At 44.6% G+C, this 20,632-nt stretch overlaps 2 protein-coding genes and 1 pseudogene across 5 annotated transcripts in view; 1 reads left to right on the top strand and 2 right to left on the bottom strand.

Annotated features, from left to right (window-relative positions):
- ABCC5 (ATP binding cassette subfamily C member 5) overlaps window positions 1–20,632 on the bottom strand; it is a 171,412-nt gene that overhangs the window by 118,812 nt on the left and 31,968 nt on the right. The gene's annotated exons all lie outside the window — the stretch shown is intronic.
- LOC118554733 (5-hydroxytryptamine receptor 3C-like) lies at window positions 1,309–6,455 on the top strand. Its single transcript, XM_078062310.1, has 9 exons — window positions 1,309–1,449; window positions 2,694–2,859; window positions 3,288–3,332; window positions 4,080–4,189; window positions 4,489–4,658; window positions 5,003–5,163; window positions 5,520–5,727; window positions 5,920–6,135; window positions 6,253–6,455. Exons 1-9 carry the CDS (start codon window positions 1,334–1,336, stop codon window positions 6,453–6,455), a joined length of 1,395 nt encoding a protein of 464 aa, XP_077918436.1. The 5' UTR covers window positions 1,309–1,333.
- LOC144381317 (tetraspanin-17 pseudogene) lies at window positions 19,224–20,320 on the bottom strand (annotated as a pseudogene).

Below are 20,632 nucleotides of genomic sequence, written 5' to 3'. Positions count from 1 at the left end.
AAAGTTTTCAATGAAGTGTGTCAGAACCATCTGGGGAGCTTTAAATACACGCACACCCTTCCATAGAGGTCGGGGAGGCCATGAGTGCAGGTATTTTCAAAAAGCTCATCAAGTGATTTCTTACTCACATATTCCCACATGGCCCCAGGGCTGTAGGCCTTCAGAGACATTAGATAAGGAAGGGTGAGCAGGAGAGTTCTGTGTTAGGGGAATGGCAAAATGAAGTATTGGACTGGGGAGGGACACCTGGGTGGCTCAGATAGTTAAGCATCTGCCTTCGGCTCAGGTCATGATCCCAGGGTCCTGGTATAAGCCGCACATCTGGCTCCCAGCTCAGCGGGGAGTCTGCTTTTCCCTCTCCCCCTGCCTCTCCCCCTGCCTCGTTCTCTCTCTCTCTCACAAATGAATAAATACAATCTTAAAAAAAAAGAAAAGAAAAGAAAACCAAGCAAGGAAACCTTTTTTTTTTTTAAGGTTTTATTTATTTATTTGACAGAGAGAGATACAGTGAGAGAGGGAACACAAGCAGGGGGAGTAGGAGAGGGAGAAGCAGGCTTCCTGCGGAGCAGGGAGCCCGATGCGGGGCTAGATCCCAGGACCCTGGGACCATGACCTGAGCCGAAGGCAGACGCTTAACGACTGAGCCACCCAGGCGCCCCAAGCAGAGGAAACCTTAGGAAGATGTCCCAATAGTGCAAACAAGGGATGATGCAGATCTGTACGAGCTGTGCTAGCTGTGGGGGCAGAGGTCTGTTAGTCAGGTTTACATCATGAAAAAGAAGCTTACTCTCAATACTTTTAACTCACTATTGACAATAATCCCTAATGTCCACAAGTGGATAAAGGATACGTTTCTAGGTCTGCAACAAAATAATTACATGTTCTTGCCTTGCGAAATTAGCAGGTGTCTCCACCACATCCCTTTCTGAATGATCCATGCACTTTCTCTGAGGCATAGTTAGTTCCAGAAGCACCTGATGAGACTTTTATCAATGGCTTTACCTGCCCGATCTCCCACATCCCCCATTTTCCCCAAAAAGTACTTGGAACTCAGATTTAAACCACTCATCTAGACAAGGCTGCTAAACAGGTGTTTTTCGCCTGGTCTTGAAGGCCTAACATCCCCCCTGCCTGGAGCCCGGAAGGCATACCAGCACAGGGACAAAGCAGGACACTCTGCTGTGCCCTCTCTGGCTACAGCCTCTCACCAGGAAGTGGTCACCTGTCATGAGCACTATTCAAAACCAGGAACCAAGGTATGGTCTGAGCTCCTTTAAGCTCAAGAGTTTGGGGGCTCCTGGTGTGTCCCCAGAGAAGAGTCCAGAAGAGGAGGATGGAAGGGGGGTGGCCTGTGGAGGGGGGAGTCCTCCTCTGCCTCACTGTCAGCCTTCTGCTTCCAGGTAAGATGGGGCAAGAACAAGGAAAGATGGGAATGCTGTTCTGGGCAAAATACAGAAACCCTCTCATTCTCCAGAACTAGAAAGCATCTAAAATAACTGGGTTAAACATTTTCTTTCTCTGTAGGATCTATGTTATGGCTTCCTTGGAAACAGACAAAAACCCCATTTCACTGATTAGTACACACAGCCCCTCTTTCATCTGCCCGCCTAGGCATCTACTGAACTGTCTTTCCATTTGCCACCTCTCCAATGCCACTCCTTTACAGTGTCCAACTTTTCTTTTCTACCAAGACATAGTAAGTATGAACAGGGTGGTTTCGGTCCTGGTGACAGGAACATAGCTCTTTTCCCACCTCACTCAGAAAGATCTTGCAGAGGAGGTGATGTAGAGGGGAAAGGACAACATTTTCTTCCCTTGCGATGTGTTTCTCCTTGGTTTGGAGATGTACCTTATGAGTTAGCTGGCATGGGGGAGTAATGGACGAGGCACAAGGACTTGTTGGGCTGTAGTTACAGGAATAACCACACAGTCATCTGTCGCTGGGATGAGGGTCAGAGGAGCCAAAGGGCTTCTACATTTCATTGCCTGGCTCCACCAAGCACATGGTAGATGATCAGTGAGATCCTCTCAGAATGGTGACCATGAAGCTGGTTCCCATGGGTCTTAGAGGAAGCCACTGAGCTGGAGAAGGGCACAGAGCGCAGCACATAGTGGGTAGCCAATAAATTCACATTCAGGGCAACAGTAAGTCCCCACATATTTCAGGTTGCACTCAGGTTGACTTCTTCCCAAATTTTTCCTTCCAGGAAATGGGAAAACATGAAAGCAGGAAGGGGTAATTAAGAAACAAAATTTTAGGGAAATTTTGTTCAGTGACGATGAGAATAAGTCAAAATAGAGCTAGAAAGAAAACAGTATGGTCAAACAAAAGCCAAAACTTCAGGGTTGGGACTACGGAAGGACTAGGACTCCCCAGAGAGGCTGTTTGCATACAAATTTGGGGAGGCTTTATATGGGAGTAAAGCACAGGAAGAAAGGTCTGAGCCCTGGTTCAGCTCATCACATCAACTTCCCCCATTTGCCTACCAGACCAGCCCATGCTCCCCAGCCCTGGCAGGAAGGGCTTGGATTTCAGAAGTCTTGGCCCAGGAAGGAGGGGCTCACGTGCTTCACCCCGTGTCCACATTTTCTTTCTCTGCAGAGAGGCTCTCAGGCCTCAGCCCTGGTACTCCTCTTACGTAGGACACACAAAAGTCCTATTCCCATCTCACAGGGTCTCTGCTCTCTACAAGAAGGTCAAACACTTTCACCATCAATTGCTCAGGCTTTGACCAGCACGGGGTGGACCCTGCTGCCTTCCAGACTATATTTAACCAGAAGGACTTCCGTCCGGTCATCAACTACAGCATCCCCACTCAGGTCAACATCTCCTTCACTTTGTCTGCCATCCTGGAAGTGGTGAGTTCTGACTCCTGCACTCTTTCCATTGGCTGCTAGTAGGGAACAAGGAGTCTTCCCCCTGGCAACCCAACCTTGCACTGGTCCAGTGGCGAGCAATCCATCCCCAGATGCTCTACAAGTCAGATGTCCATCCTATGGGATGGAGAGACGTGAAGGGGAACACGGCAGCGACGTTTCTGCAGGGAATATTTGTCCTGAGTTCTGTCCCTATAGGCAGATAAAACATATTTCCAGTGGGCCCCCGTGCTGTCTTTCCCCCTACATTTTCCAGGTAACCTGCATTTTTTGGACCCACGTTTCTTTTGAGACTTGTGACTGAAAAGCTGAACAGTCCCATGAGACCACGTAGGAAACAAAGTCAAGCGCTGGGCTGGGACCTGATCTCAGGGCATTAATCATCCTGAATGAGGTCTTCTTTTTGTCAGGATGAACAACTTCAGCTGCTGACATCATTTCTGTGGTTAAAGTTGGTACGTAAGTCCAGCTTAGTTCTCTTCCCTCTTTTTCCCCTTTTTTCTGGGCTTGTTTGCAAAAATCACATTTGTTGAAATTGGCAGTGCCTGAGGGAGTAGATAAATCCAACCAAAATAGGGCCCATGCTGATGACAAATAGCTTTCTGAGCTGCCAAACAACTTTGAAAGACATAGATGGAAAATGCAGGAAGAAGGGGGAGGTACCATTGAAATCCCCTAAGTAAGCTCCAAGGCCCAAAGGTATCCAGCACCCAGCTTCCGATTTCCCTTGAGTGTGAAGTGAAGGGCCAACAAGACTTTGTTAGCTAGACAAGGGGGACATTATCACCAGGAGAGAAGAGGAATCAGAGTTTAAAAGGAAATGAGGTTTTAAAAAAAAAGTAACATGCATAACAATGTGCAAAGTATGAGTTTATCTATGTAAGTAAAAATGAATGCTGGAACATGTATTAATTTTTTTTTCTAGAAAGATACCCAAGAAACTGTTAATAAGGAGACTGAGTTGGGGATATGAGCTGAGCTGGAGTGAACTGAGGAGGGAGAACCTTGTTTTTTACGTTACACCTTTCTGGAATGGTTAAATTTTATCATATGCCTGTAGTACATACATTTAGAAAAAAAATACATACACGTGTATATATGTATGTGTGTGTGTGTGTGGGTGTGTGTATGGAAGGGTATATGCTGACATAAACTAGCTCCAGGTTTCAGCCATAACCATCCCTCTGTGCTCTGTGCTCTAGATCTGGAATAACCCATTCATCAGCTGGGATCCAGAAGAATGTGGTGCCATCAGTAAACTCACTGTGACAACTGAGAACCTGTGGCTCCCAGACATCTTCATCGTGGAATCGTGGGTACCAGGGCTAGGGAAAGCTGGAGCAGAGACCCTTCTGCAAGGGGCAGGCCAGGGCGGTAGAGGGGAAACCCATTCAGTGAGACCACCAAAAACTTATTTCAGAGGAGCACAATCATGGCTCATCAACTGTCTCTCATTTCTAGAAGATGTTTCTTCTAGAAATGAGAAAGTGATGGGCAGAAAAGATGGCAGAATGGCCATAGTGAGTAATGTTGGGAAGCCCCACCTTAAAAGAGAAGCTTAAGCTGATGTGAAACCCAAAGCATCTGCCTCTCTCCCCTTCTACCACTTAGCATGGATGTGGATCAGACCCCGGAAGGCCTCTCTGCATATGTGACCAATGACGGTCACATTGTGTATAACAAACCAATGCGGGTGACCAGCATCTGTAGCCTGGACATCTTCTACTTCCCCTTTGACCAGCAGAACTGCATACTCACCTTCAGCTCTTTCCTCTACACAGGTGAGTTGAGGTGGGGGTTCCGGGATGGGGTAAAATGAGATCAATGAGTGGGGCAACAAAACAGCACACACAGCAAGGTTATCTTTTTAAATGCCTAAAAAGGGACAGTGGAGTATTTGCTGATCGGGGGTGTGTGGGTGGTGGGGTGGGGGAGTTGAACTAAGGAGGAGACAAGACTTCTGAGAAAGCCCAGAATTGAAAGGAGGTGACTGAGGAGCGAGGAAGCCATGTTACTGGGCAGCTAGAGAGAGGAAGCTAAAGCAGTTTTCTAGCTCATCTCTCTGAGCCCCACACAGAGCAGGTGCTAAACAGTGTGTTGAATTAATGTTTGTCTCCCTCTGCAGTGGAAAACATGTTGCTGGGCATGGAAAAGGAAGTGTGGGAGACAGTGGACACCTCACGTGACATTGTCCGCACACAAGGGGAGTGGGAGCTCCTGGGCATCAACAAGGCCACCCCAAAGCTGTCTGTGGGCTCCAGTCTTTTTGACCGAATCATGTTCTACGTAAGCCCAGAGACTGTGAGACGTGTCTGTCCCCCTTATCTCCCTCATCAGATCTTTCCAAATGCCTGAGCCTCTCACTTCTTGTCCCAAGACCAGAAAGCCACTGGGTGCTACAACCCTCACAGCCTTCCTCTCTCCCAAGGCCCCCAGAGCAGCCCTCTTTCTGAACCTGCCGGCTCAGGCATAGGTTTTCTTTCGTGGATATGGCAGAGTCTTTTTAGTCATGTGAAGGCTGCTTCTTAACCAGCCCCAGAAAGAGCTCCTGTTGGGCTGAGGACACCGAGGGAGAAAGGGACTGGAATCATCCCCCAGGCTCCCCTCAGTCCTAGCTTCACCTGGTTCTCTCCTCCCCCCAGGTGGCCATCAGGCGCAGGCCCAGCCTCTATGTCATAAACCTCCTAGTGCCCAGTAGCTTTCTGATCGCCATTGATGCCCTCAGCTTCTACCTGCCGGCAGAAAGCAGGAATCGTGCCCCATTCAAGATAACCCTTCTGTTGGGCTACAACGTCTTCCTGCTCATGATGAACAAACTACTTCCTGCTGGTGGCACCCCCTCATCAGTACGCCCACCTCCTCACTGTTGGAAAGTGGGGGGGGGGGTGAGGCAAGGTAGACACTGCTAGACCTGCTCAGACAGCTAAGGCAGAAGGGAGAAAGCAGGCATCTCAGAAAGGGCTCTCTGTGCGAGACAGAGAAAAGGGGGGATTGCTGGTTCTTCTGGGCCTCTCTCATGCATGCTCCTCACCCCCATCCCAGGTGTCTACTTTGCCCTGTGTCTGTCCCTGATGGCGGTCAGCCTGCTGGAGACCATCTTCATCACCTACCTGCTGCACCTGGCCACCAGCCAGCCCCCACCCATGCCTCGGTGGCTCCACCCTCTGCTCCTCTACTGGGCCAGCCCAAGGAAATGCTGCCCCACTGCACTCTGGAAGGAGAATGTGGGCCCAGGCCTCATGCCCACTCACCTACCTGGTAAGGAAAATCTGCACTGTCTATACTGTCTACACTGGGCCCAGCCTCCCCAGTCCCCCCACTTCCCCAATCCTGTCTCCTTCCCACTTCATGGCTGAGTCTCTGTCTTCCCTACAGGACCGAAGGAGCCAGGGCAGTTGGTAGGGAAGGAGCTGGGACCCAGAGAGGCAGAGCTGAATGGGGCTTCAGGATTGACAAGCACCCAGCTAGCTGACCTGCGGGTTCAGTTCAGCCACATGATGGACACCTTCCTCTTCCGCCTCTACCTGCTCTTCTTGGACTCCTCCATCATCACGGTCATCGTCCTCTGGAACACCTAGGAGTTGAATTCTAATGGTGCAAGAGCAAGCCAGTGTTCAGGTTTCTCTAGCTTCAACTGACCATCCCAGACCCCGTTCCTCTGCTCCAATTTGCATACACAGTTCCAGATATGCCATGATCCCTGCTCCAGGGCTTACATAGAACCTCTGCAGACTCTCTCAGAAATAGGACTATATTTGTAAAACATAATGAATTCAGAATTTACACATTTATGTTAGAAATATAACTTTTACTGGAAAAGGAAGGCTTTATAATAAATGACTGCAAGTATTTACCAAAAAAACTAACTCACTGGTATAGAGGAAAGGGATTAAACCTCTTTTTACATATAGGCTAACATATTTATTTATTCTTTTCATAAATACTTATTGAGCACCTACCATGTGCTAGGCACTGTTCTGAGGCTCACAGCAGTGAGCCAAGCTGACAAAAATCTCTACCCTCATGGAGGGTGGGTGGAGACTGACTGACAATAAAGAAGATAATAAGTGAAACATAGAGCATGTGCTAAGTGCCAAGGGGAAAAAGCAAATTAGGGAAGGAAGAATGGGAGGTGGGGGAGGAGGAGACTGCAAGTTTAGGTGGGTGGCCAGGGAAGGCTTCATGATAATTTGCTGCCCGGCGGGCTCCTATGCATTACTCCAGAAAAGCACCAGGAGCATAGGTGGTGCTATAAACAGATGTCCCTTGACAGATGGAGACTTGAGGATGAATCAAACACAGCTCTGTCCTCAAAGAGCTTATGGCCCAGCTGGACAAATAAAATATATATGTTAAATAATTGCAATTAAATGTAGAATCTGTTTTTAAAGTTTTGGTGAGTGCCATTGAAAAGAAACTGCTGTGAAGTTCAGAGAAGAAAGGATTCTTCTAGTGGGAGCAGAATCTGTGGTGCTCGATCCTGTCTGCACATTAGAATCATCTGAAGAGACTTTTATTTTTTTATTTTTTTTAAGATTTATTTATTTATTTGAGAGAGCGAGCGCACGCATGAGTGGGGCAAGGGGCAGAGGGAGAGACTCCTCGAGCAGACTCCCAACTGAGCGTGGAGCCCTACACGGGGCTCTACATGGGGCTCCACACAGGGCTCGATCTCACGACCCATGAGATCATGACCTGAGCCGAAACCAAGAGTCGGATGCTCAACCGAACAGACTGAGCCACCCAGGCACCCCTGAAGAGCCTTTTAAATAATCCTAGCCCCCAGGCCTTCTCCCAGACCAATTAAATTAGAACTTTGGTGTGGACCCTGGATTTGGTATATATGAAAGCTCCCCATGAGATTCTAATGTGCAGTCAGAATTGAAACAACGGAGGTAGCAGAGGAGGTAGTGTTAACTTGGACTCTGAAGGGTGACTAATGCATGAACAGATGGAGGGCTTGCTGGGACTGACTAATCACAGTACACCTCTGCGGTTACATTAGTACATTGGTACATTAGAATCACTGCAGGTTGGGCCTCAGGGGGCCAGGGGTTTGTGCAGCGGTAGTTGAACAGCAGGATCCAGGCAGAATGACGACACACTCGTTCTCCTGGTACTCAGATGGTTCAAGTGTCCAGAACAAACTCATAAAATCATCTACCAGAAATAGCCCCACAACAGAACGCAAAATAGCATAGGTGCTTTGGAAAACAATTTGGCAGCTCCTCAAAGTGTTGAACATAGAGTGACCCTATAACCCAGCAATTCCACTCCTAGATACATGCCCCAGAGAAATGAAAACATATGTCCACACAAAAACTTGTGCACAAATGTTCACAGCAACATTATTCAAAATAGCTAAAACAACCCAAATGTCTGTTAACCGATGAACAGATAAATAACATTTTTTTATATCCACGCAATGAAATATTATTATTTGGCTATAAAAAGGAATGAAGCACTCATACATGCTACAACATGGATGAACCTTGAAAACATTATGCTAAGTAAGAGAAAAGCCAGTCACAAAAGACCACATATTATATAATCCCACTTGAATGAAATGTCCAGAATGTGCTAATCTACAGAGACAGGAAGTAGATTAGTGGTAGCCTAGGACTTGGAGGAGAAAAGGGCAGGTGAATGAGGAATGACACTAAGGGGTATAGGATTTCTTTGGGAGATAATAAAAATGTCCTAAAATTAGACTGGTGATGATTGCATAACTTTCTAAATATACTAAAAACCATGGAACTATATACTTTAAATACGTGAATTTTGGGGTATGAAAATTATATCTCAATAAAGTTGCTAAACAATAACAAAAAATACATAACCCCACCACACAATTCTCTGTGCCTACCACTTCCTTCCTGCTTATTCTCTCATTGCCCCGCTCCCTGCTGCCATCTCCCTGACTCTCTGACTCCTGACTCCATATATTCAGTTTTCATCAATGTCTGTCCCTGGCCCTCCTCCACCATCATATGACTCACCAGGAGCCCACGGACTGCAGCTCCCCACTCACCTGTCAGCTCTGCACGCTTCCTTGATTTGGAAATCACCCACGACTTCAGGTCAGACACAGTTTCTACCATCCCTAACTATATGAAACATTCACCAGTCAGACCAACTCAGAGATCCTTGATAGAAGATGGGAATTCAGACATTATGTACATGGGGCATGCCATCAGGCTCAAAGGAGAACTTCTGCCTCTATGGACCATGTATACGGCCTTACTCGAAAAAGCACTGGTGGTAATATAGAATTAAAAAGGAACAAAATTAAAAGTTGCAGAAAAGTTATTGCTAGAGTTGCTCACTACATACTTACTATATACCATATGAGAGACTGTGAGTTTACCCATTTAATTATAAAACAATGTCCTATAAACTTTAAAATAGGTAATACTTTTACAACACTTGTCTTGATATTATAAATTATTTAACTAGCTTTTATTCTCTGAAAGAACATCACCAATGCACTGTCACAAGCAGATTTTGAGGGAATTTGTATATGTCCACTTTAACAATAAGATAGACACCTGAAACACAAAGTGAAATTACTTTTGATGCAAATGCATCACAACACCCTGAAGGGGAGAATCAAACAATCCATGTGATGTTGAATAGACGATGATGATGAAACAAAACTAGCAGTTGATTAAAGAGCATGAATAGCAATTCGACCACCTCAGACCAATGCTGCTGATGCTCTGATGAGAAAAAGCGCAGGAAATTGAAAGAATCCCAACAAGCCCCATGTCTGCTTGCAGGTAGGAGCTTTGTGACTTTCTCACAGGCTGCAGGATCATAGTAGAATGCCAAATTGGATTCTGGAGGACATTGAGTAATGTGCAAATTTTAGTTTACAAATGCCTCATTTTTAGCAATCCTGAATTAACAGGTCCTTAGTGATGTGTAAAGCTGAAAGGAAGACCTGAAGTGTTTGTGTTTGTCAGTCCTTTGGGAGATCCATACCGCCCTCTAGTGGGCACCCTACTCAGACCCTTCTGAGATTGGTTACCTTAGGATTTGGCAAAAGAACATACTATGGATACTACATTATCCATATTTTCCTGACTAAATTTTGGACACATTGTCAGATGATTTGTAAATGTAAACAGGCCTATAAAAACCTACAAATAAAATTACATTCATAGACTTAGTGAATTGCTTTTATTAAAAAACAGTTACATGAGGGGTACCTGGGTGGCTCATTTGGTTAGGTGTCTGACTCTTGATCTCAACTCAGGTCTTGATCTCAGGGTCGTGAGTTCAAGCCCCACTCTGGGCCCCACACTGGGCTCCACACTGGGCCCCACACTGGGCTCCACACTGGGCAGTGGGGCCTACTTTAAAAAAAAAAAAACAAAGTTACATGAAAAGAAATATGAAAGTTGCAAAAACAATCCAACCAACCAAAGAACACATATCAGCATGCACCTGTGGTTTTCATCATTGACCTACTGTTGAAGTTGACAAGTTGATGAACTATTATTCCATCTGTCCTTGTTGAGCAAGAACTCTGCTTGTCTGAGTATTAATGGGTCTGAAGTAAAATAGAGATGTGGATCTAAAACTAATGATGTAATGTATGGTGATTAACATAACAATAAAAAATTTAAAAAAATAGAGATGTGGTGGCTTCTATAGTTTTCATGAAAGATTGTTAGTTTAGGCCTTTCTTTGGTTTGGACATAGAAAAGTTTTTTTTTTTTTAAGATTTTATTTATTGGGGCGCCTGGGTGGCTCTGTCTGTTAAGCGTCTGCCTTCGGCTCAGGCCATGATCCCAGGGTCCTGGGATCGAGCCCCACATCGGGCTCCCTGCTCGGCGGAAAGCCTGCTTCTCCCTCTCCCACTCCCCCTGCTTCTGTTCCCTGTCTCGCTGTCTCTCTCTCTGTCAAATTAATAAATAAAATCTTAAAAAAAAAAGATTTCATTTATTTATTTGAGAGAGAGAGAGCACAAGCAGGAGGGTGGGGAGAGGGAGAAGCAGGCTCTTCACTGAGCAAGAAGCCCAACACAAGGCTTGATCCCAGGACCCTGGGACCATGATCTGAGCTGAAGGCAGAAGCCCAAGCGACTGAGCCACCCAGGCACCCCTAGAAAAGTTATTTTAACAATAGCCCTCACTTACTGAGTACTTTTTTTTTGTCAGAGGGAGAGAGAGAGACAGAGAGAGAGAGCACGAGCAGGGGGAGCGGCAGGCAGAAGGAGAAGCAGGCTCCCCGCAGAGCAAGGAGCCCGATGTGGGGCTCCCAGGACCCTGGGATCATGGCCTGAGCTGAAGGCAGACACTTAACCAATTGAGCCACCCAGGCATCCCCCGAGTACTTTCTATATGCCAAGTCTATCACATCCATTATGTCATTTTACCCTCACAACAATTCTATGAGGTAGGTATTAACATTATTCCCAGTTTGCAGATAAGGACAGGGTACAGGTAGAAGGAAGTTAAGATCCTTCCCCAGGATCACACAGCAAGTAAATGATAGAACCATTTTGAACCCAATTATGTCTAACTCACTCTTATGTTTTAATATTGCCAAGGAATGCAGAAATAATAATTCTTGAATAATTCTTGAATAAACTAAGCTCTAGACTCTGAATCCAGAATGATCTCCACCAAAGGATTCATCCCACCTCACTCTATCTGATAACTCTCAACCTCTGGATGTCAGTCTTCACTGTAGCCACCACCAGCCTTTGGACTTTCCACAGCTCTCATGATCCTCTGGCCTCTCACTGGGACCCTTAGAAACTGATCACACACACACACACACACACACACACGCACAAATGAATGCATGTTTAACTGGTGAAATCTGAATAAGCTATATGGATCATACTGTTTATTTTTTTTTTAAAGATTTTATTTATTTGACAGAGAGACAGCTAGAGAGGGAACCCAAGCAGGCGAAGTGGGAGAGGGAGAAGCAGACTTCCCACAGAGCAGGGAGCCCGATGTGGGGCTCGATCCCAGGACTCTGGGATCATGACCTGAGCTGAAGGCAGACGCTTAACGACTGAGCCACCCAGGCACCCCTGGATCATACTGTTTAAAGACAGTTTTTAGAAAGAGGCAAAATCATGACTCTCATACAAATATAAAAAGGAATACATATTGGGGCGCCTGGGTGGCTCAGTCGTTAAGCATCTGGCTTCAGCTCAGGTCATGATCCCAGGGCCCTGGGATCAAGCCCCACATCAGGCTCCCTGCTCAGCAGGAAGCCTGCTTCTCCCTCTCCCACTCCCCCTGCTTATGTTCCCTCTCTCACTATCTCTCTCTCTGTCAAATAAATAAATAAAATCTTAAAAAAAAAAAAAAAGGAATACATATTGAAGAATTGATTGAACTCATACATTATGAGAGAACCAGACAAATGTTATAACTGGTTCAAAGGAAAAGTCAAGAAGCACAGATCTAGGGGCGCCTGGGTGGCTCAGTCGTTAAGTGTCTGCCTTCGGCTCAGGTCATGATCCCAGGGTCCTGGGATCGAGCCCCGCATCGGACTCCCTGCTCCGCGGGAAGCCTGCTTCTCCCTCTCCCACTCCCCCTGCTTGTGTTCCCTCTCTCGCTGTGTCTCTCTCTGTGAAATAAATAAATAAAATCTTTAAAAAAAAAAAAAAAAAAGAAGCACAGATCTATATAGAGTGAAGATACTGAGTTGCAAATAGAGGTTATAAGTCCACTGGAACTCCACAGGACAAGGCAGAGTTTGCATATTGACAATGTTGAATTTTACCTGAGCCCTGTGTTCCCAGAAAACACCAACAGTTAAGAAATCTCCCCAATACTTTGCTTTCTGAGATCCCACCACCCTTTTGTGTTCCGGAAATGGCTGATAGAAAAGAACCACCTTTCCCTGAATGACTTAGATAAGACTCACTCACTGTCCATTCTTTCTCATGACTCCCATAGGCTTTACAGGTGCCTCCCTTGTTTACTTGTGACAAGACCAAACAAACATTTCCCCTTTTGCCTGAACCCACCAGCAGGGCAAGACACAGATCCTCCAAATCCCAGTTCTTTGTCACATGAATGATTAACTGAGATTAGAGCTGTTTATCCCCTAAAACGAACCAGAGACAGAGCTAAACATTTCCTATTTAACTGACTGAGACTTCTGATTGTGAAATACTCCCAACTGTAAATCATTCCACCTATAACTTGTCCACTGCTCCCTATTAAAAGTCTAAGGCAATACTACCCTGCCGAGATACTCTGATCTATGGATCTGGGTGATCTCCTTACTGTAGCAGCCTAAATAAAATCAATCTTTCTTCTTTTTTAAGATTTTATTTATTTATTTGACAGAGAGAGAGACAGTGAGAGCAGGAACACAAGCAGGGGGAGTGGGAGAGGGAGAAGCAGGCTTCCTGCTGAGCAGGGAGCCTGATGAGGGGCTCCATCCCAGGACCCTGGGATCATGACCTGAGCCGAAGGCAGATGCTTAACAACTGAGTCACCCAGGCGCCCCCTAAATAAAAACAATCTTCTTAATTGTTTGGTTTTTGTCATTGGCAATATTCATCAGTTACCTGCAATTTAAAAAGTTGATAAATAGCCCAGAGACAACGAACAGGGCTCTTATCAGAAAGCTGGGAACTGTTATCATAGACAATGCATAATTTCTCATTGAAGTACACATTTTTTTCTATAATCTCTTTTGATGAAAAATAATCTCAAAGGAAGATTATTCTTTTTTTATTTTTTATTTTTTTAAATTAACATATAATGTATTATTTGTTTCAGGGGACAAAGGAAGATTATCCTTGATTGCAAATAAGGCTGGTCTCTAACTTCACTATTTACACTGGTGCAACAAGAGTGATAATTTGCCACTTAGGCCTTCTTAAGCTTGCTTTACTGAAAGGCTTCCCCCAAAAATCTCAAATTTGACTTTTAAAAGCCTCTGAGGTTAGACAGTCACACCAAGAACTCAACACCTAAATTCAGCTGTGGTAGCCATTCGGTGAATTTGTCTCTTCTTGAAGTTCCCCAAATATCCTAAGATTCCTGGGTCTGACAAGAAAGTGACCTTACCCACCCAGAAGCTGAGAACCTTGTAAGCCAGATACCAACCAAGTTTCCTGGAAGGGTTTGTAAGCATTGGCTCCATAAAGTCAACCTAGGTCCTTAGATGTGTCTGGCCATATCTGATTAAAGGAGCATCATTCCCAAATATAACACTCCAGGCAAGGCCTTGGTTGCACACCCAGTGTTTCCCATTATGTCTTGGTAAAAAGGACAGATTCTTACTGAATCTATGCCAATAACTATATTGTCATGAAAATATGATAATTATATTGTCATGAAATTAAGAATATTCGATAAAAGTTTCCAAATTTTAGAGGGCTCCAGGCAAAGAGAATGAGCTATCATTCACAAATGTTTCATTTTGGTGTACAAAAGCAGAGTCTGAAAAAAAGCAGAGTTATAATTGTTAAACTGTTATGAGTTATAGCTAGCTTAAGAGGAAAGAAAAAGGGCTTCCTTAAATATCCAGAAAATAGAACATTACGAAAATATCAGTAATAGTTTAAGCAAAAACAGTAATCATCCCTCATCAATTCATCAGTCCTATGTAATTAATTCTTGTTTCAGTGGATCTTGGGCTAGCAGTCTTATGAACCTATTGGCTTCTCTAGAGTTCCAGAAATCCTGGCTCAGTCCACTAGTATGGTCTCAAAATTATTTAAGTGATGCCATCAGAAACCTGTACCCCAAAGTATCTGGCATAGTCCTTTTCCACAGAATTCTGAAACATTCCTTGGTTGAAGATGAAGTACTCTGGCTTATATTTGATTGAAAAGCTTTCAGGGAAGCATCAAATAAAAAACTATCTGTATTTGACAAAAAAAATTTTTTTAGAGCGCGCGCGCGAGAGAGAATCTTAAGCAGGCTTCATGCCCAGAACAGGGCCTGCCGCAGGGCTTGATCTCACAACCTTGAGATCATGACCTAAGCTGAAATCAAGAGTCAGATGCTAACCAACTGAACCACCCAGGTGCCCCAAATCTACCATCTTAGCCATTTTTTTAACAACAATGGGGCTCAAACTCTTGACCATGAGATCAAGAGTTGGACACTTACCCGACTTAGCCAGGCGGGCGCCCCTGTATATGACAAAAAATTTGAAATGGTTGTAGTTAGCCTACTAGCTTATTACTGATAATTTTAAAAAATGAAAGAGCGGATAAGAAATCATTACAAGAATTATGCAAAATGATAAGGAAATTTGTTTTTTTCTATGGCATGCAATACAAGATAATAAAGTCAATCTAAGGGCGCCTGGGTGACTCAGTCAGTTAAGTGTCTGTCTTTGGCTCAGGTCATGATCCCAGGGTCCTGGGATTGAGCCTTGCATTGGGCTCCCTGCTCAGCAGGGTGTCTGCTTCTCCCTCTCCCTCTGCTGTTCCCTACTCCACCCCACCCCATTTGTGTGCTCTCTCTGAAAATAAATAAATAAAATCTTTTTTTTAAAAATAAAGTCAATCTAAGAAAAGCTTTAGACAAAGTAATTATAAATACGATTAACTATTTTCAAAGAAGACAGTGAACATTACATCTAATTTATAAAAATGGATGAACACACTTTTTACAAAGAAAAAATATTGAAGGGCATCTGGGTGGCTCAGTCGGTTAAGTGTCTTCCTTCAGCCCGGGTCATGATCTTAGAGTCCTGGGATCGAGCCCCGCGTCGGGCTCCCTGCTCAGCCGGCAGCCTGTTTCTCCCTCTACCTGCCACTCCCCCTGCTTATGCTCTCTCTCTCTCTCTCTGTGTGTCAAATAAATAGAATCTTTAAAGAAAAAGGAAAAAATATTGAGACATAACATATAATAATCCTGACTTTATATATCATGACTATACCAAGATTTTTGTAAGAATACACCAAGAACATATCAAGAATGTCAAGTAAAGAGATTCAATAAGTCTTGAGTAAGTCCTAAACATCTGTATATTAATTAAACTACATAGATCAGTGATATGAATCCCCAGTTGGAGCCCAGAAGATGCTAGATTCAAATTTAACAAGTAAAAATGTGACCATGCTAATATTAAAAAGAAATAATAACTGATTATGAGCAAAGGCTCCAACCACATAACCAAGAGATCTGCTGCCCTCTCCTGGAGGCCAATACCCCGATTCAGTTCTGGCTTAAAGGAAAGAGGACACACGCAGAATGTCTAGATTTACTTTTGCTTTTTCTTCCTTTCTTCCTCTTAAAAAAAAAATGAGGTAAATTCACATAAAAATTGCAAAAATTGTACCAAGACCTCCTGTGTACATGTCACTGGGATTCCTCAATTGTGGATATTTCTAAATCATTGAGAAACAGTTGCAGAATTCATGACCCATTAACCCTGAATATTTCAGTACATATTTCTTAAAAATGAGGACGCTCTCCCATACAATCACAGTACAACCATCAACATCAAAAAATTAACATCAATCCAAGATTCCCATCTAATTTACAAGCCCTATTCAAATTTGGCTTTTGGTCCCAATAATGTCTTTCATAGATGCAGGATTAAGCCCAGAAATACACTGCATTTAGCTTCAGTCTCCTTCAATCTGGAACAGTTTCTCAATCTCCTTGTCTTTCATGATCTTGACATTTGTGAAGAGTACTGCCAGTTATTTTTTGAGGATTGTCCCTCAGTTTGTATTTGTCTAATATTTACTTATAATTTATGCATTTTTTGCAGGAATACCCCAGAAGTGATACTGGGTTCTTCTCAGCACATCAAGGAAGTGCACAATGTCAATTTGTCCCTTTACTGATGATATAACTATTAACAAGTAGTTAAATGAATTGTTGATTAGTAGTTAATTAAATTAGTAGTTAATTAGAGGTTATAATTAGCAGGTATGGCATGCTTATTAATTAATAAGTAATTAATAAGAGTTTTGCAGAAAGATGCTTTGAGACCATGTAATTATCCCATTCCTCATCATAATGATTCTTGTATGAATTACATATTCAGGGATCTTTACAAAATCATCCTTTTCTAATTCCATCAATTCTTCTATGCTTATTCATTGCCACTCTAATGTAAAGTAGAGCTTTCCCTTTTATTTTATTCATTTATATCAGAACATATTCATGGGTCATTATGTTTTTCAAAGAGTTAAATCCACTATTATCAATATTTATTTTGATGCTCAATTGTTTGGACTTACCTTAGACCAACAAAGAAGAAAGCAGTAGTTGACGATATGGCAGTGCCAGGAATGTGGGGAAAATGACCATTTCATTCGTCAAGGCCCTTCTGCCAAAGACCACCAGAAACATACATGTAGTTAAGTCGGCTTTACTACTCATTGCAGCAAGGCAGAACAAAAATCATAGGTAACCATGGAATATCTCAGTGAGAGATAATTACAAAGAACCTGTTACAGGCTTTGGTCTTCCCTTGGGCGGTTTGGAGAGAGAATAAAGAAGCAAGGCTCTGTTCAAAACTGAATACTGTCAGAAATCAAGGGAATGACTGCATAAGGAGTAATAGTCATTCATTTAGCAAGAGAGGGGATATTTGGTATTTTGTGGTTTTATATAGTTATCTTATATGTGAGTAGACAAAATTATGAAGCAGCCTTGTTTTGTCCATTCTATCATGGTCTCAGGGTAATCATGTCTGAGGCTGGTATTCTGTAAGATTGTTTAAAATGAACAAATGGCCTGTGAGTGTTAGATCACTTTTGGACATCAGAGGCTGCTGCTTCTTCTTTTTTTTTTTTTTTTTGCACAATATTGTGAGCCGCATTTATTGTAGCGTGTAGAGACCACCCACAGCCTGTGTCTTTCAGAGACCAGAGGACACCGCCCAGCCTGCACCTGGGAGCCACAATGCTGGGCGCCTGCCCCACACCCTGCCCACCTGCAGTAGCTCCCAGCATTCCTGAATGGTGGAGACCCCAGGGCCCCCATGGGGGACTGTCCCAGAGGGATCTACGGTGGCAGGGGGGCCACAGCTGGCCCCCACATCTTTTGTTCGACTAGCAGGGTTTAAGATGTTTTTTCATTAGTTGCCAACAACTTAAAAATCAGAATACTTCACATAAAAATCTAGCTTTTTGGCTTCTCCAGATTTCTCACATTAGACTTACCTACATTCCCGCTTTACAGCAATTAGCTACAACGGAAGGACAGCCACCAATTTCAGGTGGGAATCTGTGCTTTGCCACAGTCCCCACCACATCTTATTGTCACTCAAGGCCAGTTGCCATTAGCGACTCAGACACAATCATGCAAAATATCACAAAGAAATGTCTCTCCATGTCCCATCTCCAGGAATAGTGGGAAAAATTAGAGTCGCACTGCAAAGGCCTCACAACTCAAAGGCCTACTTTATTTTTATAACCCACCTGGCCCTGAGGGCATCTAAGTTAGCAATCTGTGCACTAGCCCAAACCTCTCCTTTCATCCACAAATGCTCACTCCACACATACCCCTTTGTGCAGATCTGAGAACAGTAGCCAGACTTCCCAAATCTGAGCCAGTTTGCTCCTTTAGAAGTCTGTTAATTCCCTGAAACCCAAAGAACTAGTAAGCAGGGTGGACACATCAGGCACAGGGTTGTACCTGGGTGGGGTTGCCCTAGGAAAGCCAGATCCAGGTAAAGCTGTGCTGGCACGCCCTCTAGTGGCCAGGAGGCAACTCTCCAGGCCACCGGGAAGACTGAACTAGATTCCAAGTGAGCCTAGGAGTCAACATCAATGGCCCCCAAACCTGGTTCCCCCTATCCCCACGGGTGCCAAGCTCAGGCTTCCAGCTTCCTCCTGCCCAAAACATTCCTGATCTCCATCCCACCCATCAGCCACTCTTCTGGGCACGTTGGCACCCATCTTAGCCCCCAGGAGGCCCAGACCCTTCCCAGGCTGTGGCCTCTTCCAGGCAGGCTCCAGCCTCCCCATTCTTCACTCTCCCAGGCTTCGATCCAGGTTTGGCCCATAGCAGCCTGGCAGCATTTGCAGGAGAAAACCTTGCAGAGGTGGAGGAGGCCAATTCCCAGCCTACAGGGTCAGGCAGGCAGGGCACTTAAGTGAGCAGCACAGGCCAGGCGGGTCCCTCAGAGAACGGGAAGCGCACCTCCCAGGAGCCAATGCCACCAAAGAGCCGCTGTGGCCAGACGGCCATTCTTCACAAGATGCTGGGGATCTGGACTTTTACGTGAAATATACCAAGTTTTAAAGGTTGGCTTAATGTATACACTATCCAGGCCAAGAAAACAAGTTGGCAGGGTGGGTCCAGGCCGGGGCCCCAGGAAGACAGCACTGCTGAGGCCCTGCAGCCGACAGAACCTCTGAGATGGTGGGTGTAAGCCAGCGGTTTTCAAGGTTTTGTTTATTTGAGTAGTTTGTAGCCATCATCATGTTTGATCCAGTTGGCCTTCACTGCCTTAATGTCACTCACAAGGTTCTGGGCCAGGCAGACACCAAAGATCTGGAGGAGAGTGATGCCCACAAAGACCCCAGCCACAACGATCAGGTTGTCCTGCAACCACTTCTCAAACTGGCCCACACAGCCTTTGGTGTGGATGGAGCGCTGCTGCTTCAGCTCCAGTTTGAGCCGGACATCATAGCCACACTGGGTGTTGACGACATCTTCCACAGGGTCCCTGACGCAGCAGGAGAAGGGCACCCTGCAGCGCTCCCGGCTCGGGTTCAAGTCAGTGCAGTTGAAATAGATATTGAGGTTCCAGTCATTAGGCCCTCGGGCTCCGCAGCAAGACCAATATTCCTGAGCAAAGTCAATGAGGTTCTGGAGGTCAATGTCGTCCCGATAGGCCTTGACGTTATTGTTGATGAAGAAATCGAGCTGGTCTCGAATCCAGTCCTTGAATACGAAGGCCAGGATCCCTGTTGCTAGCTCCAGGAAGAAGATGAGGCTGTGGAACACTGAGAAAAACTTGAGCAGGAAGGTGTTCTCCCGGAGGGCCCCGATGCAGCCGGCAAAGCCCAGCACCAACATGACACCTCCAACCACTACAAACAGCCACACAAGGTCGAGGCCTCCCAGATCTGTCAGCGCCGAGACATTGGAGAGAACGCCCTTCTCATCCCAGGCCCAGAGGCCAATGGCCAGGAACAGGGCTCCCAGCACCCCAGAGGCTGCTTCTTATTTCTTTCTCACCAAGTGAAAGCGGGAGTGTGTGAGTGTGCAATGACACACCTCAGCATTTTAGCAGATTAGCACAGCTCAACTTTCTATAGCCATATGCATCACTGACTTGATAACTTCTCAAAGTGGCAAAAATGAACATGCTTATATTGCCTCTTCATAGCATATAAAGTAAGAAGCAAGGGAGTGTGAAATGGGTGAAGGGGGTCAAAAGGCAAAAACTTCCAGTTATAAAATAAATAAGTCATGGGGATGTAATGTACAGCATGGTCACTATAGTTAGTAATGCTGTACTGCATATTTGAAAATTGCTCAGAGAATAGGTCTTAAAAGTTCTCATCACAAGAAAAAAATTTTGTAACTATGTATGTTAACATGTTAACTAGACTTATGGTGGTAATCATTTTGCAATATATCAAATATCAAATCATTATTTTGTACACCTGAAACTAATACAATGTCATATATCAATTACACCTCAATAAAAACAAACAAAGAAAAACAAACATATGGCCTACCTTAACAAACCAGGGGAGGAACTTACAAAGGGGTTTCAAGAGCCTAGCTAGTGGTAGTACTGCCCAAACGAAGAAAATACAGCTTTATGGTTAAGATCA

This window comes from Halichoerus grypus, chromosome 1, assembly GCF_964656455.1.
Source record: "Halichoerus grypus chromosome 1, mHalGry1.hap1.1, whole genome shotgun sequence".
Taxonomy (NCBI): Eukaryota; Metazoa; Chordata; class Mammalia; order Carnivora; family Phocidae; genus Halichoerus; species Halichoerus grypus.
Note: the sequence above shows the minus strand (reverse complement) of the source record. Positions and strands in the feature narration are given on the sequence as shown.